The sequence below is a fragment of the Petaurus breviceps genome, unplaced genomic scaffold (assembly GCF_028583685.1).
Source record: "Petaurus breviceps papuanus isolate PSGF00001 unplaced genomic scaffold, PetGlider_PUasm1.0 38, whole genome shotgun sequence".
Lineage (NCBI taxonomy): Eukaryota > Metazoa > Chordata > Mammalia > Diprotodontia > Petauridae > Petaurus > Petaurus breviceps.
Window position 1 is genome coordinate 18968772 of NW_027186304.1, and position 18651 is coordinate 18987422.

General features: G+C 35.6%; 1 protein-coding gene across 1 annotated transcript in view; it reads right to left on the reverse strand.

Annotated features, from left to right (window-relative positions):
- The window catches only part of CEP192 (centrosomal protein 192), a 170615-nt gene that overhangs the window by 59409 nt on the left and 92555 nt on the right, over positions 1–18651 (reverse strand). Inside the window, exons 28-35 of the mRNA XM_069099474.1 lie at positions 15576–15724; positions 9602–9832; positions 4989–5114; positions 3440–3583; positions 3202–3265; positions 1466–1605; positions 950–1042; positions 385–503 (exon numbers count right to left, since the gene is read on the reverse strand). Coding sequence (XP_068955575.1) covers positions 385–503; positions 950–1042; positions 1466–1605; positions 3202–3265; positions 3440–3583; positions 4989–5114; positions 9602–9832; positions 15576–15724 — 1066 coding nt within the window. The remainder of the gene's footprint in view (positions 1–384; positions 504–949; positions 1043–1465; positions 1606–3201; positions 3266–3439; positions 3584–4988; positions 5115–9601; positions 9833–15575; positions 15725–18651) is intronic.

Below are 18651 nucleotides of genomic sequence, written 5' to 3' on the forward strand. Positions count from 1 at the left end.
CCTTTTAAAGGTTTAGCTTTTTAAATGGTTACAATCAGCTATTAGTAAATTACTAATATAATAAAAATATATTTTAATATATTTTAACTAATATATATTTATATATAATATATATTTATATATATAATATATATTTAACTAATATAATAAAAATAACTAAAATACTAAAATAAAAATTACTTATTTAGTAAATAAGGGGCAAACAATTTATAGTTTAAATTAAGAGCTTATTACTATCTGGAACCTAGGGAAAAATAAATACTTTATGGTTTTGACCAGGTGGCTGCAGCACAATGTCACCCAATCATAGCATATTCATATCACTGGATTCACTTAAAGCTAGAGATAGAGATTTCATATTAGGAATGAAATATTTTACATCACCTTTCTTCATAAATTTTGAAATCCTTTGGAGTAAATGAAACTGCAATTTCTTGTTCCTCTTCAGGTTTAAGAAAGAGATTCTCTGGATTTACAGAAAAGTAGCTGAACTGATCTGAAATCTATAAAAATATATATGATTACAAATGGAAGCCATTTAACACCCATGTGACTGTACTTCTATCTTTCTGCACCATAGTTTTTCCCCCTGCACAATCTTTTGTACCTTCTTTTCCTCTGCTTGCCACTTTGTACTACCTTTGTGCCTCCTAGTCTGGGGTGGGGGTGGGGAAGTTGCAATGGTGTCTTCTCCCCAGTTCCCTTCCTTTGAATAACACATCTCTATATCACATTCACCTCTAATTCTCCCTTGTTGTACACTGAAACCAAGATTTTTGGTGCTTATGTGTAAAACCCTAGGTTTTGACTCATAAGAACACTGTATTTTCCAACCAGTTCTGAAAATATGCTATTGAATATTTTTCCCACCTCACTATATTTATGAATTGACATTCTCAAAAGTTTACTTTGAAAAACATTATCACCCAGCACTATTAATATGTCTTACCTTAATATTTAAGTAGACGTCAATATTTCCAGCATTTTTCAAAGGCAAAAATTGCTTTGTTGATGAACCCACACTGGCAAACAAATGCATACTCTAGAGGAAAGACAGCAGGATTTTTTTTTAATGAAGAGTGGGTTATCACTAACAGAAAAGCATCCAATGTGCTGCATGAATTCCTTTAACTATGGTAAAACATGGATCAAAGTCAAATTAGAGTAAATGCGATGAAGGAGTTGTCACCAGCAGAGAGAACTAGGATAAAATATTATAAAATATTGCATATACTGTCCAATAAAGCCAACGTGTCAGTTTTGTTGAACTTCTACTTTCCCATTTTCCATTTTTAATCTTTATTTTATATATTTATATTTATTTTAAGAAAGGGATCAATAAGCAGAAGTATAATTCAAAATGGATGCAATATTAAAAAAGGTAACAAAAGACTGAAAAGATTAATATTAAATTTAGAAACTATACTTCTTAAAAGATCAAGTTTTTGCTTCATAATTATAGTACCTGCAAGTCTTTCGGAGCATGTATCCTAGCTATTCCTACTCTTGCTCGAAGAGCAACACTTTTAATAACAGTAGTAGGGCTTGGGCTATCAACTTCCACATCAATTCTTGCCAAAAATTCTTCTGCTGGGCCCAGATTTCCTGTAAAATAACATTAACAAGATAAATGATTATATTACCATCTCATTTTGGTAAAACTGTCTGCCCCTAATCAAAATCAGAAACTAGAATTTTGAAGTGATGTGACTCTTTAACTTGATTAAAAAAAAAAAAAGAAACAAAAAACCTAAAAACAAACACTCCTCTAATCTGATCCTGGATCACTGGGCAGCTACATTTCCCCTGACTTCAAAGACAAACTAAACTGAATAATTCATCAACAAGTAATTATTAAGTACGTACTATGTGTAATCAGGCACGGTGGTAGGTGTTGGTGACACATCTACTCAAAAGAAACAGTCCCTGTCTTCATGGAGTTTATATTCTATCCGGGAGAAATATGTACTCAAGTGCATGAATGCTTAAGTATGAGGTAATTTTGAGGCAGGGGCATTAGCAGAGGAGAGCATCAGGGAAGGTCTTGTGAAGGAGATAGCGCTTGAATTGAGCTTTGGAGAAAGCTAGTAACTCTAAGGGACAAGAGAACTAAACTTTGTGACAGGATGTTGGGTAACTTATATAGTACAAATGTGTAGTTAGTACAGAAAGAAGAGTTCATTTTTAATAGCAGCTCTGAATTTATAAAATTTATGTTTTAACCTCCTTGTAGCTCAGTTTTCTTATCTGAAAAATAGGTATATGTGTCCTATTTATCACATGGAGCTGATGGAATGATCAAATCAGATAATTACAGTAAACTCTAAGACGCCATTATGATTAGTGAAAAGTCTCAGATGAATTAAAAAAAACCTCTGTAGCAATTTCAGGTACATAAATGAATTGCTGTTTTAGCATAAAAACAGTATAGCCCTAAAAACAAAGTCACACAAATAATTAAACTGCAATTGCCTAGTACTGACTGATTTCTCTCATTCTTTGTTACTACTTTAATGAAAAGAGAGTCAGCATCAATTTCTCTAGAATGTTGTAAATGATTGAGTAAATCAAATGTCCCTCAACAGTAGTCGGTGGCAGGAGAAACACCACCAGGAATCTCCATCACATGGAGATGCTACTACTGCCCTTTTAAGGTACGAAGCACATCCTCCCAACAGCCGTGATCTAGTCAGTCCAACTACTGTTCCTACTTTGTAGTTTACAAAACAGGATTAAAGAGATTAAATAATCTTCTTAAAGTAAAAGAGATCTTAAGAGAAGAAGCAGGAATTGGGTGCAGATCTTCTCATTTTAATGACTTCCTTGAACCCCTTTTTTTAGATAGTATATCTTATGAGCAACTTTGGATAAAGTTAAATTTAGTCAGGACATAATTATCACAAACTCAAAACTACTTAAGTCTGAAATAATGATGTTTTTACTGCAATGATTTCAAAATACTGATTAAAAAAAGTAATTCACTGTCAATGAATATATGTATTTTTCTTTATCTTCACTTATCCCTCTCTACCCCATGTGCCTGACAGTCCTAATGTTTATTTAAAATGTTCACTCCATCACATATTAAGATTAAAAAACTTTAAAATTATTTTTAAAAAAAAAGCCTTAAATTATCCAATAGTGTTAAGTGAAATAATTTATAAATTACAACAATAATATCAAAATGCTATTAAGAAATACCTGAAGGAGAGATCTGTTTTACTGGACCACGGAAAATAACCCAAATCTTTAGAAATTCTGGATCCTGGAAAAGAAAAGATATTAAACACAGATACAGTTAAGATTATTTAAAACATTTTTTTTCAAATCAAAACAATTTTGCTTTGTTTTTGGCAAAATGGGCATTAATGAAACAATTCTTTGGAAACCTTGCCCTTTACCCTCTACTTAAGGTAAATGTTAAAAACTCCCAACTTACATGTCCATCACGACTGGCATACATCACATGGTTTATAACAGAAGGAGCTGTGAGCTGAGAAATTACATCACTTGGAAGAGCAGTTTCTAAAGCAGCATTAACTGGTTCTTTAGAAAATGTAAAGCAACGCCAAGCTATAGCATTCTGTTTGGGAAAACACAAAAACTAATTTCAGCAATGCTAACAGTACCTTCTTTTTAAATGAACCTATGATTTCTTCTTTTGGGGGGAGGGGAGGGCAACTGGGGTTAAGTGACTTGCACAAGGTCACACGGCTAGTATTTGTGTCAAGTGTCTGAGGCCAGATTTTAACTCAGGTCCTCCTGACTCCAGGGCCGGTGCTCCATTCACTGAGCCACCCAGCTGCCTCCAGTATGATTTCTTCTTTTTAAAAAAATAGTCTCTTATTTTTTTCCAATTACACATAAAGACAATTTTCAACATTCATTTAAAAAAATTTTTTGAGTTCCAAATTTTCTCCCTCCCTAAAAAGGTAAAAATCTTAAATAGGCTTTATATGTACAATCACACAAAAAATATTTCCATATTAGTCACATTGTGAAAGAAGAAACAGACCAAAGGGAAAAGGAAAGACAAAAAAAGATAAAGTGAAAATAGTATGCTTCAATCTGCATTCAGACTCTATCAGTTCTGACTCTGGATAATGACAGCATTTTCCATCATGAGTCCTTTGGAATTGTCTCAGACCATTGTATTGCTGAGAAGAGCTAAGTTATTCATAGCTGATCATTGCACAACACTGCTGTAACTATATAGAACATTCTCCTCTGCTCACTTCATTTTCATCAGTTCACCTAAGCCTTTCCAGGTTTTTCTGAAATCTGTCTCGTCATTATTTCTTACAGCACAATAGTATTCTATTACATTCATATGTAATGGAATACAACTTATTCAGTCATTCCCTAAATGATGGGCATCCCCACAATTTTCAATTCTTTACCACCACAGAAAGACATACAATAAATATTTTTGTACATATATGGACCTATGATTGCACTGATGTTAAGGAAAAGCTCCTGCTGAGATGCTTCCTCTATCAACATATCTGCTATGCAACCTATACTCTTAATAAGTTGCCTAGGGTCAATGAGAGGTCAAAGGACTTGCCTGGGATCACAAAATCAATGACGCAAAAGTTAGACTTGAACCCTAGCTCTTATTGATTCTAAAGCCAGCTTTCTATGACACTATACTGCTCTCTATATTACTAGAAATTCTAAATGTACTGTTGAACCAATATTTAATGAATTTTTTTTTTGGGGGGGGGGAGTAAATTGAGGTTGACTTGCCCAGGGTCACACAGCTAATAAGTGCCAAATGTCTGAAGCCAGAATTGAACTCGGGTCCTCCTAACTTCAAAGATGTATCCACGGTGCCACCTAGCCACCCCTAATTTAATGGATTTTAAACTATTATTTGCATACTATTATTCATAATAGAACTTCATCACCACTTAAAACCCAGCTATTTCTAAAATTCCCAAAACAAGACAGGTTCTGAATTTGCTTGAGAAATCCGGTATACTTACTGCATTGATGATGAGCCTAATTGGAATAACAGCATGAGTCTTGTTTATCAACTTCAATGGGAGAACTTTCCAACTTCCAAAAGTTAGATCTCCAAAATCAAGGAAATCTGTCTTGACCGGTTCCACCTATTATTTTTTTAATGATGAAAGAAATGACTTTTTAAATTATGATATTGAAATGTTTCATTAAGAATGACAATATTACAATGGGCTTAGCATCACTGACAGGAGGACCTAAGTCACAGACTAAGATGCCATCATGCTTAATTCCCACTATACTTTTCAAAAATTCTAATTTTAAATTCTACTTATGAAATATTCCAGTGTATTAACAAAATTTATCAGAAAAAAAACTACTTAGCTTAAATACAGGGTGTCCAAAAAGTCTTCAAGCAGTTTTAAGCTCAAAAGAGAAGATTATCTGCACTAAGACTTTTTGGATACCTCATATACATAATGTTGTTTGTTGTTGAGTCTTTCAGTTGTGTCTGACTCTTCATGACCCTATCTGGGGTTTTCTAGGTAAAGATGCTGGAGGGATTTGCCATTCCCTTCTCTAACTCATTTAATAGATAAGGAAACTGAAGCAAAGAGAGTTAAGTGACTTGCCCAGGGTCATACAGTTACTAAGTGACTGAGGCTAAAGTGGAACTCAAGAAGCTGAGTCTTCCTGACCGCAGGCCTCGCACTCTATCCGCTGCACCACATAGCTGTCTGTATACATACTACTTCATCTAAAATGAAAACCACAGATTCAAAATTACATAGCTGCTTTTCAAAGAGTTCACAATAAAATGGAAGTTTCCTACAGGGCCCGTTTCATTTTGTTTTTCCCTTTCTGCACACAGTAGTTGGGACATAAGTGCCTAATAAATGATTACTGATTGATGCATTTAGTTCTATATCAGAACATATACGTTTTCAGATTTAATTTCTTCCTTAAACATTGAAGATATTTATTTAAAATGATGACAATCTGAGGTATGGTCACAGCCCAAATCAAAAAGGAAAAAAGTAGCACATATATTTTTCTGTATAATCTTTTATGATATATTGAAAATGGCAGAAGAAATGACAAAAAGGGACAAGAATGAAGCATTATATTTTCTCCTTTTCCCAAAAACATTAAATCTGACAGCGATCAAAAGTATGTTTACATTCTAGATTCTCCAGAAAAGTATTTTAAAAGGCAAACTTCTTCACCCCAGAATTTCTTCTCACTTCAACTATGCCACATACTGGCACTAAATTCATTTTTTCAAAATTAAACTTTTGTTACATCAACTCCTACAACTTTTCTACCTACAGGATGAAGTCCAAAATTATTTTTTTTTAAAGCAATCGGGGTTAAGTAACTTGCTCAAGGTTACATGTCCAGTTATTTTTGTGTGAGTGGCGAGTTATCTGAGGCTAGAACCAATCCCAGGTCTCCCCAACTTTGGGACTGGCGCTCTTACTCACTGCGCCACCTAGCCACCCCAAAGTCCAAAATTATTAACCTAACATTGAAGGTTTTCCATAAACTGGTCCCAATTTATTCTTCTGAACTAATCTTTAATCGTTCCCCGGCATAACAAATTCTCAGCTCAGGTTTGACTGGCCTATATCTATGAATATATCTGCTGCCAACCAAGCTGAATTCATTTCATGCTATTTCCTTCAAAACTGCTTTGTGCCTAGTCAAATCCTACTCATTCTTCAAGGTTCAACTTAAGAATCACTTATATCATGAGGTTTGTGACAATTATTCCAGCCCATACTAAACCCTCTTCTCCTCTGAGCTCCTATTGTACTTAATCACGCACTGAACACTAAATCATATACTTCCCTATATGTTGGTCCATATACAGGAAACATTTTTTCACAATAATCACTGGTGTGTTTGTGTTAACTTTCCTTTAAAAAAAAATTATGCAAAGCTGTCAAGGTGTTAAATCCCATAGAATATGGTTTCTGAGCTTTGAAAAAGAGGTACTGCTCTAGAAGTGAAATATGGAAAGAGATGTGAATGGATATGTGACCCATATGTGGTAAGCTCCTGAATTTCCAGAAATTTAATCTCTCATGTTTTTTTACTATTAAAAACTTCTCCACTTCCCTGGATTTCCTTTTAACGTATTATACATCTAGAGGCGGCTAGTTAGTGCAGTGAATAGAGCACCCACCCTGGAGTCAGGAGGACCCAAGTTCAAATCCGGCCTCAGACACTTAACACTTACTAGCCATGTGACCTTGGGTAAGTCACTTAACCCCAATTGCCCAGCCTTCCCCCCTCCAAAAAAAACCCCCAACATATTATACATCTTACATTGGGTGGCAACTTACTTTTAGGAGGAAAAAGACTCTTCTAAAAACAAAAAGTAAAAATCTCACACTCTAGTTTTTTTTTTTTTACTAATAAACCATTTTGTAAAATATAGTAGTCATATAATTAATTTTATTGTGTGGGTGCATATGAATATGTATACATAAGTACAGATATTTATTTGTGTGTCTATGTATATCTTACTCTAGAGCTATATTCAGATTGACACTATAAATTGTTTTAAATCAATTATCAAACAATAATTTGGAGCATGGTGCAAGGCAATGGGGAACAATGTCAAAAGTCAAACAAACAGGCCATATCCTCACAGAGCTTATAACTTAATAGGGGAACAAGATGTATAATATCGACATACACAAGTGCAATTGGGGTGAAGTGACTTGCCCAAAGTCACAAGGCTATTAAGTGTGTCAAGTGTCTAAGGCTGGATTTGAACTCGTGTCCTCCTGACTCCAGGGCCGGTGCTCTATTCACACAAAAGAGATTTTAAAAGGATTGAGGAAAATACTAGGAAGTGGGTGGAATCAGGAAAATTCAAAGCTATTTAACATTGTAAGTTGCTCAAGGGTTGAAACTACATGATTTTGACTTTCCTCTATCTCCTCCCTTCCACAGACCCCAACTGTATAGTATATTGTCATGTATACAACAGGTGATTAAATCAATATTCAGAAAATGAATGAAAAATGCCCTTACCACACATAGTAGAAGGCCTTTATCTACTACAGAGAATATTATCAAACAGTTAAAAATATACTTAAAGGCAATAAAAGGTAATCAGGAAGGTAAGTTAAAACTTTGAACTGCTTGTAAAACTAAATATGGAATGGCTGTCAATCTTCTCTTGGTAGATCCTATTCATTTCTCAAAAGTTTGGAGATGTAAAATTTGAGGATAAAAGATCAACATATAGACAGTAATCATTTTAGTCAACTTTTACATATTGGGTTGATGCTGCATAAATCTTTGAAACAAGAAACCAATTTTACATATCATCAAATTTGATTTCATCATCTGAATTTCATCATTCCAACTTTTATAAATTCTAGGGTAGGGGCGGCTAGGTGGTGCAGTGAATGGAGCACCGGCCCTGGAATCAGGAGGACCTGGGTTCACATCCCACCTCAGACACTTAACACAAAAACTAGCCATGTGACCTTGGGCAAGTTGCTTAACCCCAACTGCCCTCCAAAAGGCAAAAAAACAGGAACAAAAAAACAAACTGTACGGTAAGAATTTTTGCTTTTCCTGTGTCAATAATCTTTCTACCCTAAAACTCTCTGCATATCTCCTAAATATAACACATAGTCATTTAGCAATTGTTGAAAGAATAAAGAAGGGAAGAAAGAAAAAAAATAGCTGCCTTCCTCTAAAAAGGTAGCATTTTTTAAACTTTTTTTAGTGCTTCCAGAAATGTAAACTACTATTTAGGTCTCAACTCATAGTTGAATATTATAGTTCCATATTCACTATTTTGTTTTATAAGCATTTCTGGGTGTTTTGGATTTCTCTCAATCAAAAGGTATATATTGACTACAAAGCTTATATTAAATATCTATTGCATGTTTTCTCCCCCATTAGACTATAAGTTTCTTGAGAGTAAGGCCTATTTTTTGTCATTCTTTGTATCCCCAGAGTTTAGCAAAGGGTCTAGAATACAGAAGGCACTTAATAAATGTTTACTGAGAGGCAGCTAGATAGCACAGTGAATACAGCACCTGCCCTGGATTCAGAAGGATCTGAGTTCAAATATGGCTTCAGACACTTGACACACTTAATAGCTGTGTGACTTTGGGCAAGTCACTTAACCCCAATTGCCCTCCAAAAAGCAAAAAAAAATTTTTTTAAATAACAACAAATGTTTACTGAATGACAATTTTATCATACCTACCCTATGTGTATATATGCATATATATGCACACACATATACATATACAAACACATCATGTATGTGTGTATTTACTTCAGATGTATTTTATACATAATTCTCATCTAAAGCTGCCTAGGTTAAAATGCCAATGATGATACATTGACCTTCCTACAGCACTTTATACTCTAAGTATTTTCCTCACAATAACACTGCTATGTGGGTGACAAATGATTAATTTGATTTTGAAATGAAAAAAATTGGGAAAATGAAAATGAAGTACCTTAGCTATTAAATGGCAGAGATGAAAACTAAACCTAAGTATTCTAACTAGAAACCCAATGCTCTTTCTGCTAAACCACTAAAAAGTACAATGATCTATTTTAAATTGCCTGAAGCAGTTATTAAACTATTACTTACCTCCACAACAGGATTTTCAGCAATAGCTGTTAAAACAATTCTACTTGCTAAAGCTTCGGCCTGGGCTATTATATCTGGATCTGATGAAACAGGCCAAGAAGAAACTCTTAACACACATCTGAAAATCCCAGGGTGGACTGGCATGAAAAGCACTTTTATCTCTTCTGTAGTGTGTGGTCCTATAACAGTTTTATTCTTGAAAACCAAGCAATGGCATGTCGAGAGATCCACCTTTAAGGAGAAAAAAAAAACTATTGCTAAGCAATGTCTTCAACTCAGTTTTAACAGTTACTATTTAAGAAAAAACAAAATTAAGCATAAGGTATAACATTCCTATTTAAATCTTCAAAAGAAGTCCAAATTAATTTACAAATGAGAAAACAAGCTTTCTTCCACTCTTTATTAACCACTCCAAGGCCCTATTCAACAACCCTAGAGTACCTTGCTCTCCTTCAATACTATTAACCCTTGCCAAGGCACCAACAGTGATTTGGACCTGGGGCAGTCTCAACTACCAGTAATCAACAGGTAGAGTTGACAGGCTAGAAAAACCAGGAGATTACTACCTATATTCATTCTGTTGTGAGGAAAAATATACAATGCATCTCCAAGATGAGATCTCAATACACTTTCCCATAAAAAAAAAATTGTCATAAATGACTGGTCAGATGTCCTATAGTATATATTTCAATGTACCTCATGAGTAAAATAGGTTTTGCTGAGAGAACTCAGGAATCTAACCGATATTCATAACATGGTTTCTGTGGCAAAAAAAAAAACCGTTTTGACTGACAAAATAATTTTTACAATGCAAATTGGTAACTACTTATATAGGCAAGAATTAAATAGACTGATATAAGAAGTTAGTGTTCTCTTCCATGTAAATATTCATATTAAACTAGGGAAAAGTGGGAAAGGAAACCTGACAAGGAAAGTAGGTATCAAAGGACAAATGAAAAGAGAGACACAGCTTAGGTCTAAGTTTAATCTCAGTAGCTTATTGGTATTTTTAGTAAAATTCAAACTACATGACGACTATCCACAATGAGTCACATGGTCAAATGATACTGCCAACAGGAAACTCAGAAAATATTGTTAAAGATTGAAATGTGTGGGACAAGAAAATTTAAACTCTTAGGCGCACAAGTGGAGTTTTTATCTAGGTATCCTTTATGAAGGAAATCAGAAGAGGAAAAATAGTCGGAAAGTAAAACCCTAGTTAAGTAGATAGTGTCAAAATATGAGACTCAGATTTGTGGACCACACAAATAATGGAAGCAAGGGTTAAGAAACCAGGTATGGATAAGAAAGTGTGAAAGGTCTGTAAGAATATATCAGGGGGACTACAGAACCCACAAAATGACACAAAGAAACTAACCTCCTGCTAAGGAAAACAAAGCAGGCCAGCAGGAAGTGGCCAGCTCAGCACTCTGGAAGCCAAGCCCAGCTGTAAGCCCAAGGTTTTAGCCTCAGGGTGGCCTGGCAGTTTTCAGGATTATCAACACATAGAGGCTAAGGACAAAGTGAGAGGTAAGGGCAGTGGGGACTTTGGGATCTGGTAATTTGGGAGTGCGGTCTGGCCTTTACCCCCTGGAGGGAGAAGCCACTGAAGCGCCAGGGCCATGCAGCCATTGCCATGCAGCAGATGCAGCTCCTAGTCTGCAGACTGCAGGGGGACCAAGCAACCACTCTGAGGAGTAATCACTCTTGCTTTTAACCTGCTTGGATCTAGATTGCAGTCTAGGTTGGAGGTCCTGGGGTGTGTCACAAGATTGCCAAAGCGTGTGGAGGCTTCAGGGGGGCACCCAACTAATGCCTTTGGCAGCTGAAAAACCCCCCAGAGATTTTGGACAAAGCTCCCTCCCCTGGCTGGTAGCACAGTCCTACTGTAGCAAAAAGCTCAAAATTCAAGTAACTGAGTGGCAACATGAGCAAGCAAAGGAAGCAAAGCAAGCAGAGCAATCCAACTTTACACTCCTATTTTGAGGACAAAAAGGATCAAAGCATGGAACAGGAGGAAGACAGTGAAGTCAGAACTCCTGCACCAAAAGCTTCCAAGAAAAATACAAGCTAGTTACAGGCCATAGAGGAAATTAAGGAGGATCTTGAAAATCAAATAAGAGAAGTGGAGGAAAAATTGGGAAGAGAAATGACAATGATGCTAGAAAATTATAAAATGAGAGTCAACAGCCTGACTGAAGAACATAACACCTTAAAAAATAGTCTAACTCAAATGGCAAAAGAGGCTAAAAAGGCAATGAGGAGAAGAATGCCTTAAAAAGCCAAATTTGCCAAATGGAAAAAGAATCTCAAAAGCTCACTGAAGAGAATCATTCCTTCAGAATTAGATTGGAGCAAATAGAAGCTAGTGATTTTATGAGAAATCAAGATACTATTAAAGAGATCCAAACAAATGAAAAAATTGAAGGCAATGGGAAATATCTCATTGGGAAAACCATTGACCTAGAAAATAGATCCAGGAGAGATAATTATTGGACTACCTGAAAGCCATGATCAAAAAAAGAACCTAGAAATCATCCTTCAAGAAATTCTCAAGGAAAATTGCCCTGATGTTTTAGAACCAGAGGGCAAAATAGAGGTTGAAAGAATCCACCGATCACCTCCTGAGAAAGATCCCAAAAAGAAAACTCCTAGTAATATTATAGCCAGGTTCTGGAATTCACAGATCAAGGAGAGAATATTACAAGCAGCCAGGAAGAAACAATTTGAGTATTGTGGAAACACAATTAGGATAACACAGGATCTGGCAGCTTCTACATTAAGGGATCAAAAGTCTTGGAATAAGATATTCCAGAGGTCAAAGGAGCTGGGATTAAAACCAAGAATCACCTACCCAGCAAAACTGAGTATCATGTTTCAGGGGAAAATATGGTCATTCAGTGGAATAGAGGACTTTCAAGCACTCTTGATGAAAAAACCAGAGTTGAATAGAAAATCTGACATTCAAATACATGAAGCAAGAGAAGAATGAGAAGGTAAACTGAGAAAATAAATCATAAGGAACTCATCAAAGTTGAATTATTTACATTCCTACATGGAAAAATGCTAATTGTAACTTATGAAACTTTTCTCAGTATGAGAATAGTTGAAGGGAATAGAAATATATGTGCATGTATATATGTATGTATGTGTATATGTGTATGTATGTAGACATGTCTACATACACACATACATATATATGGCTATATAGGAGGATATATGGGCGTATTAATACATATGTGAGTATGTGTTATATGTGTACAGGTATACATAGACAGAGGGCACAGGACCAATTAAGAGGTGAGAGAGGAATATAATGAGAGGAGATGGGGAGAGACAGAATTGGATAAACTATCTCATATAGAAAGGGCAAGGGAAAATGGTCACAATGGAAGGAAAGAACAGGAAGGCAAAATGGAATGGGTCAACCTTATTCTCACTGAATCTGGCTTTGGAGAGAATGATATACACACTAAATAGGGTATCTTACCCTACAGGAGAGTAGGGGGGAAGGGGATGAGAGGGGGGATAATGGAAGGGAGGGCAGGCTGTGGGGGAGGGAAGTGAGGCACCCACTTTTGAAAAGGGACAGGATCAAAGTAGAGAATAGATCAAGTGGCAGGTGGGATAGGAGGGAGGGAAATATAGTCAGTCTTTTACAATATGTCCACTATGGAAATGTTTTACATAGCTACACATGTACAACCTATATTGAATTGCTTATCTTCCCAGTAATGGTGGGTGACAAGGAAGGAAGGGAATGAATCTGGAATTCAAAATTTTTTAAATCAAATGTTTTAAAATATATATATATATATATATATATATATATATATATACACATATATATACATATACTATTGTTAATATTATTTTAAATGTAACTAGTAAATAAGATATATAGGCACTGGGGCATAGTGATCCACCATGCCCTACTGGAAAGTCGGAGGGGATAGGGGAGAGGATATGGGAGGGAGCAGATTGGAGGAGGGGATATCCAGTGGGACTGATATTTTGGGGTGTTGGGTAGGGGAAAAACGGGGAGAAAACGTGTAACTCAAAATCTTGCGGAAATGAATGATGTATTCTTAAAGTTAATAAAGCATTTGAATAAAAAAAATTTTTTTTAAAGTATATGTCAGGGGTACTACAACTGAGAGATTAGATAACCCTGGTGTCTACATCTATAGAAACTAAAATGGATTTTCAAAGCTATATTCAGGAGAAGAAAAAGGGCAAAGAAACAGCAGGACTCCTGCATATCATGACAGAAGATATTATGACTAAAGGTAGAGAGAAAGCATAATTGTTTAACTCTTATTATGCTTTTTCTGACACGAAGAATAATTTTTGAATTGAAAAGGAAGAATAAAAAGGGTAATTAAAACCCAATACACATAATAATAGTAGAGTGCCACTAGCAGCCACGTGATGAGTGCGAGTCACCTATCCAAGATGAATTACACCCTGGAGAACTAAAGAGATGGCAGACATGATTCTGAAGACACCTTCAGTGATCTCTGAAAAACTGTGTAGAGTTGGAGAGAGAACAAAAAATTAGATAAGGGAAGAGTCTAAAAATTATAGGCCAAGGAATTTGACTTTGATTGTACTACACATTAATAAGGGAATGATAAGTGATGAAGGTACAGGAAAGGAAGTTATGTAGAAGTAATTATCACAATCATATTTTCATCAATAACAGGTCACAGCAGACTAACCTTTTTTTTTTAAAGTCTTACTAGATAGGTAAGTGGGAGAAATACAGTAGATATAATGCATTTACAATTATTTTAGCAAAGCATTTGACAAAACTTCTCATACTATTATTGAGGAAAAGATGGAGGGATATGGCTAGATAGAACAACAAACTCAGGTCTGCCTGAATGAACAGACACAAAGAATATTCATTAACGGTCTGATGTCAGCTAGGGAAAAAGTCTCCAGTGGAGTAGGGATTTATACTTGGCCCTGTGTTGCTTTGCATTTTTATTGATGACTTAGATAAAGGAATAAAATAGCAGGTTTACCAAATCTGCAGATAACAGAAAGCTAGGAGAGACAGTTAACACAGAGTTATGACAGAGTCAGGATCCAAAAAAGATTTTGAGAAAGTAGAAGACTGGATCAAATAGGATAATGTTTAAAATATGTGATCATAAAATCAATTTCACTAGTACAAAATGAGGGTAGTGTGACAAAGATTAGTTTATCTGAAGAATCCCAGTGTAGTGTGCTAAAAGCTGTCAGTGTTTGCAGAGAAAATTCTTTTTTGGGTATGGGTTGGAAATAGCAAACCAAAGCAACATTTACAGGAAAATTGCCAGAAAGACTATAATGTGGGGCAGCTAGGTGGCACAGTGAATAGAGCACCGGCCCTGGAGTCAGGAGGACCTGAGTTCAAATCCGGCCTCAGACACTTAACACAAAAAAAAACTAGCCATGTGACCTTGGGCAAGTCATTTAACCCCAACTGCCCTTCCTTCCCCCCTCCAAAAAGCAAAAAAAAAAAAAAAGAGAGAGAGAGAGACACTATAATGTAAGATGCGCTTCCTAATTCAAAACTTAAGGCAACTAAATAAGTTAACATTATTTCATGGCACTATGATAACAAATGTGTCTTAGCTGGGGCAAAATATGTCATTGTGTTCCTTCTTCAAATATGAGTAACAAACTGAATAAGTGGAAAACAGAGTTCATTACTTTCAATAAATGTTAGTAGAAAAAGAAAATGCTTGAGTGATTAAAAATTGCAATGAGTAAGGTCAGAATTAAAGATTTCACTGCCTGCATTAAATTATTTAATTAATTAAAATAAAGATTTTACTGCCTGTAATAATAATTCCTATTTCAAAAAGACAACTTAATACAGTTTAACATACATAGTAGAAATAGTTAAAATTGAGAAGGAAGAAAGTAAAGATTAGTCCTTGACAATCTCTAAGCGGCCCTGATGAAAAACAGAAAAACTTACCTTTTCACCATCGACAGTAATACTAAGTATTCCAATGGTGACCTGTAACCAACGGTCAGTTGGATTAAAAATACTAAGATTGGTTTGAGAAGCAATTCCCACACAACATGCATGGGGAAACTTCAACTCTTCAGGCACTCTGACATTCCCTGGATAATGATAAAACACAATAATAGGAATTATGTGGATGATTTTTTTCCTCCATTTTTCTGTCATTTCCTTCAAGTCAAAATTAGTTTTACAATGAAATTAGGTCCATTTAGGCATGTTATCATTCAACATCAAGACAGAACAGTTACCTCCTGGCTCCTTAGGAGCTCTTAACACTGTTTTTAAAAAAAATCAAAACAAAATTCAGCATTACTAAAAATATTTTCTCTTCCTTGGTATTTGAACTCAGAAATTGTTTCAAAAATCTTTAAAAATTATAAATTTTCATTTAATAGTGTTTCATGATTCATACTTTTCATTTCTTTTCCATATCAACTTGACACAAGGTATAGATAACTTACTACCTTAAAATTTGCAGAGAAGCTATATAACAATAAGCTCTAAAGAATTTACAATTTAGTTTACCAAAAAACGTGTCTTAGCTGCTTCTATTGGTTGTGTTTGTGTGGAGGAGGCAGGGGAAATGAAGAAGAGGAAGAGCCTGTCTGCTTTTTTTAAATACCAAAAAAGAGGTGAAGCAGTAAAGAGAAGGTACATATATAATGATTATGTGCCTATTTGTGCAGCTGGGAGGTCTAGTAGATAGAATGCTAGGTCTGGAGTGAGGAAGACCTGAGCTCAAATTCAGTTTCAGACTTTTACTAGCTGAGTGACCTTTAGGGAAGTCATTTAATTTGTTTCCCTCAGTTACCTCTACTGTAAAATGGATATAACAGCACCTACCTCTAAGGGTTGTCGTAAAGATCAAATGAAATATGTGTAAAGTGCTTAGTACAATACTTGGAATTGAGGAGGTACTAGATAAATGTTTATTCCCGCTCAAGAACAAATAATCATAGTACAGAAAAGGTAGGAGGTCCATGGCTTGGTTCAGTTATGTGCTCAATGGACACCAGGAAAAAAAGAGAGATGAAATGCATAAAAATAAAATAGGAGTGGGGCGGCCAGGTGGCGCAGTAAGTAAGAACGCTGGCCCTGGAGTTGGGAGACCTGGGATCAGTTCCAGCTTCAGATACTTAACACCCACACCAAATAACTGGCCATGTAACCTTGAGCAAGTTACTTAACCCCAACTGCTCAAAAAATAAAATAAAATAGGAGTAATCAGGGTGCCCTATGATTTCTAGATGTGGAGCAGAAGAAAAAGTTCTATTTATTTTTCCCTTTGTACTTTAAAGCAGGAAATTCACACCAGCTCCTCAGGATAGTCAATTTTAGCAGAGAACCAATTTGGTCAGAGAAACAGGAATATATTAAAGTATTTGCATTTCTCAACTAACAACTGAAAGCATAGAGGGCTAAAAAGGAGGGGGGAAGCAGACACGGGTAATAAGGCTGGGAGAAAAACAACTTAATAAATAGCTTGAATTAACTACAAAATCATCTTGCAAAGAAATGCCCTGCAACTGAATTCAATTCAACATACATTTACTAGCATGTATTTGGAGAATACTATCAGGTGGTAAGAAGGAACAAAGTATATGCCACAAAACTCATTTTCACAGCATTCGTTAGCTTTGTTAGGTGGACAACCTAAAAATAAATAAAATAAAACTACATGGAAGAAACAATTAAACTTTTTTTTTAAAGAATGACAGCTACAATTATAAATGGAATGCAAATTAGGCCTGCAGCTATGGTTGAGCAGAGCTCAATGCCAGACAACAGCATCAAGATTAAAAAAGATCTTGGCACTAAAAAGCAAAAAAAAGGGGGGGGAATAGGTTAGGTGGTGAAGAGAATAGAGCACTGGCCCTAGAGTCAGGAGGACCTGAGTTCAAATGTGGCCTCAGACACTTAACACAACAACTAGCCATGTGACCTTGGGCAAGTCACTTAAGCCCAATTGCCCTACTTTCCCCCTTCCAAAAAACAAACAAACATGCAAAAAGATCTTAGCCCTGGGCCAAATCTTAACTGATGAAACTTAATAGAGATAAGAGTAATTTTTTTAAATCAGTTTACACAAGTAGAAAACATAGACATTTGTTAGTTTATCTGAAAAAAGGTAAGAGGCACTACAGCAGACTGCAAGATCAATGAGTCGACAATGTTATATGGCAACCAAGGAAGTTGCAGGATATAAAATAAATCCATATAAATCCACATATATTACTAACAAAGCGCAACAGCAAGAGATAGAAAAAGAAATTCCATTAAGTTACTACAGACATTATAAAATATGTGGGAGTTTACCTGCCAAAATAAATACAGGAACTGGGACAGCTAGGTGGCACAGTGAATAGAGCACCAGCCCTGAAGTCAGAAGGACCTGAGTTCAAATTCGGCCTCAGACACTTGACATACTTACTAGTTGTGTGACTTTGGGCAAGTCACTTAACCCCAACTGTCTTGCTTTCCCCACCTCCAAAAAAAAAGAAAAGAAAAAGAACCCAGGAACTATATGAACACAATTACAAAATACTTTTCACACAAGTCAGATCTAAATAATTGGGAAAACATCAGTTGCTCATGGGTAGGCCAATCTAATACAATAAAAAACGACAATTCTACCTAAATTAATTTACTTATTCAGTGACACAAAAATCAGACTTCCAAAAAATTATTTTATAGAGTTAGAAAAAATAACAAAACATACCTGGAAGAACAAAAGTTCCAGAATATGAAGAGAATTAATGAAAAGAAATGCAAGGGAAGGTGGCCTAGCTGTACCAAATCTTAAATCGTATTATAAAGCAGCAATCATCAAAACTTCTTGGTACTGGCTAAGAAATAGAGTGGTTGGGGCGGCCAGGTAGCACAGTGAGTAAGAGCACCGGCTCCAGTGTTGGAATGACCTGGAGATCGAATCCCGGGCTCAGACACTTAGCACCCACCCAGAAACACCTGGCCGTGTAACCTTGAGCAAGTTACTTAACCACGATTGCTTTAAAAAAAAAAAAAA